The sequence below is a fragment of the Sinocyclocheilus anshuiensis genome, unplaced genomic scaffold (genome assembly GCF_001515605.1).
Source record: "Sinocyclocheilus anshuiensis isolate Anshui unplaced genomic scaffold, SAMN03320099.WGS_v1.1 scaffold300, whole genome shotgun sequence".
Lineage (NCBI taxonomy): Eukaryota > Metazoa > Chordata > Actinopteri > Cypriniformes > Cyprinidae > Sinocyclocheilus > Sinocyclocheilus anshuiensis.
The window spans coordinates 2,857,618-2,860,411 of record NW_015557379.1 but is presented as its reverse complement, the minus strand read 5'-3'; the positions used below and the strand labels follow the sequence as shown (position 1 = coordinate 2,860,411).

Sequence of the window (2,794 nt, the reverse complement as noted above, 5' to 3'; positions counted from 1 at the left end):
AAAGACCGCTCGATCTTGCAGGTTTGCATTGCACAACATCAGAAAGATCAGGCCCTTTCTAACGGAGCATGCTGCACAACTTCTTGTCCAGGCCCTTGTCATTTCTAGGCTGGACTACTGCAATGCTCTTCTGGCTGGACTTCCATCAAGCACAATCAAACCTCTACAAATGATTCAGAATGCAGCGGTACGACTGGTCTTCAACGAGCCCAAAAGAGCCCATGTTACACCTCTCTTTATCTCCTTGCACTGGCTACCGGTCGCGGCTCGAATCAAGTTCAAGACATTGATGCTTGCATATAGAACAGCCACAGGCTCAGCACCCACCTATTTCCACTCACTACTACGAATCTACATCCCCTCCAGAAGTCTGAGATCCGCTAGTGAGCGACGCCTCGTGGTACCATCACAGAGAGGCTCAAAATCACTTTCCAGAACATTCTCGTTCACCATTCCTGGCTGGTGGAACGATCTTCCCACCCCTATCCGGAATGCTGAATCCCTGACAATTTTCAAGCGACAGCTGAAAACTCATCTCTTTCGAAGCTACTTGACTTCATTATCATCATTAAAAAAAAAAAAATAAATAAAAAAAAAAAATCTCTCTCTTTATTTATTCCTTCTCTTTCTAGCTTGTACTTATTTGAACAATGTCTAGAAACTTGGTATTACAAGCACTTCCTGTATCTGTTTGCCTCTTTAAGAAGAATCGCTTTATGCATCCCCAAATTGTAAGTCGCTTTGGATAAAAGCGTCTGCAAAATGACTAAATGTCTAAATGTCTACATAATGCACACAAACATTGGGTAAAATGGCTAATTTTAAGTACTATGTTTTAGTGATTTTTTTTTTTTCAGAACTGAATGATACAGTATATACATAGGTTAGCATTTACATCGTATACCATACTTTTCACTGAGTTCCTTGCTTATCCTCTCGTGCCATCCCGGACTAAAAGTGTTTTAATGATTTGCCCAGTGGAGAGAGTGAGTTTATGTCTCCACTGAGGTCTGGAAGATTTTCTGCCCAGCCACAACAACGACATCCACACACACACTCACACATAAATGTACATACAGATGCATTACAACCTGCTGGACACCATCAGCTCACACAGACTTAACACAGAATGACAGAGCGAGATCTGTGATAGTTTTACCACTGGACTGGTATAGAGATAGTGATGACTCCAGTAGGACTGTTGGTCTAATTCCCAACCACACACAGGGATCCAGCACTTCCGAAACATCTTGAATTATTCTGTGTCTGAGAGGTCACATGTCACTGCAAAAGAAACCAAGTCTTATTTCCTGCTTCATTTTCTTTCGCCATTACCATTCTTTCCTTTCCTCTGAAAAAAAGAAAAGAAAAAACACCCGTGCCACATCAGTCAGAGAGAGAACGCCAGAGGACTCGCCTGTCGGTTTGAATTTAATGCACTCGCTCTCTGCAGACTTTCTGTTTTCTATATTACACTGACACGATGAGCAGAATAGTGACTGTGTGCTTAAAGTGGAATAATGGGAAATGAAGTTTAAGTTTATATATAGAAAAGAGGATGGACAGAGTTTGTGAACAAATGAATCATCAAGTTAATAGTACTTTTCAAGGTCTCCAAAGCAGACGTGTCATGCATTTTTTAAGAGGGCTCCAGTGGCAGTCCTGACTCACTGTTAACTACTTAGCTGTTTGATAATCAGGATAATAAGGATAAAGAACATTTTCAGTTCACAACAAATTACCTATGAATTGACTGACCAAATTAAGACATGAGAATGTGTTATTTTTGCCATACAATAACATGGATGGTTATATAGTTTGTCGGACTTGCTGGATTTACCTGTGTTGTGTCTCCAGATACGTCCAGGTGTGTAGCAGAGAAGAAATACACAGAACAGCAAGCCAAGAAACTCTTCCCACAGGTGTTCGTTCCTGTCTGCAATCCTGACGGAACTTACAGCGAGGTATGAGATGAATTATATAACGATAAAACAATAGAACGATAGAACAGACAGACAGACAGACAGACAGACAGACAGATAGATAGATAGATAGATAGATAGATAGATAGATAGACAGATAGATAGATAGATCAAGGAAAATTTAGAATGATAGATCGACAGACTGATGGATGGATGGTTAGACAAACAGACAATAGACAGACAGATAGATAGATAGATAGATAGATAGATAGATCGAGGAAAATTTAGAATGATTGATGGATAGACTGATGGATGGATGGTTAGATAGGTCAGTGTTTCTCAACCAGGGTGCCGCGGCATATATTATATAATATCCATTTCTGATGTCGCCAATAATTAGAGATGCACCGAAATTTCGGCTGCCGAAAATTAGTCCACCGCTCAGGTTTCACTTTCACGTGGTGTGACGCTCTGCGTATTATCCCACTCTATGCGTGTGCTCTCCACTCAGCTCCACTCGTATACCGTTCATGCTCATCGGAACAGCAAAGTCCACTCAAAAATTGAGCCGACAGGAAACATTGATGTAGTACAGTATTGTTGCTCGCGTGTTCTGATAATAATAGCTTTCTAGGATTAAACATTATTTGGATAATTGGTAAAAAGAAAAAAAAAAAGAAAAAAGTTAAATATCTTAACCCTACTCTTAGATCTACCTGAAAAACTAAAAAGCAATTTATTTAATTTGAAAAACCCGTGTATCATTCGATCATTAGTTTTTTGATTTAATATTGAAAGTAGAAAAATGAGAAAACCGCTCCTTTTTCGTTTTTTTTTTTTTTTTTCCAAAAAACACAAAACGAAAAAACCAC

At 39.4% G+C, this 2,794-nt stretch overlaps 1 protein-coding gene across 2 annotated transcripts in view; it reads left to right on the top strand.

Moving 5' to 3' along the window:
- Positions 1-2,794, top strand: part of smoc2 (SPARC related modular calcium binding 2) — a 36,151-nt gene that overhangs the window by 13,071 nt on the left and 20,286 nt on the right. For both annotated transcript variants that reach the window (XM_016474587.1, XM_016474586.1), the window contains exon 3: positions 1,858-1,964. In XM_016474587.1, coding sequence (XP_016330073.1) covers positions 1,858-1,964 — 107 coding nt within the window. The remainder of the gene's footprint in view (positions 1-1,857; positions 1,965-2,794) is intronic.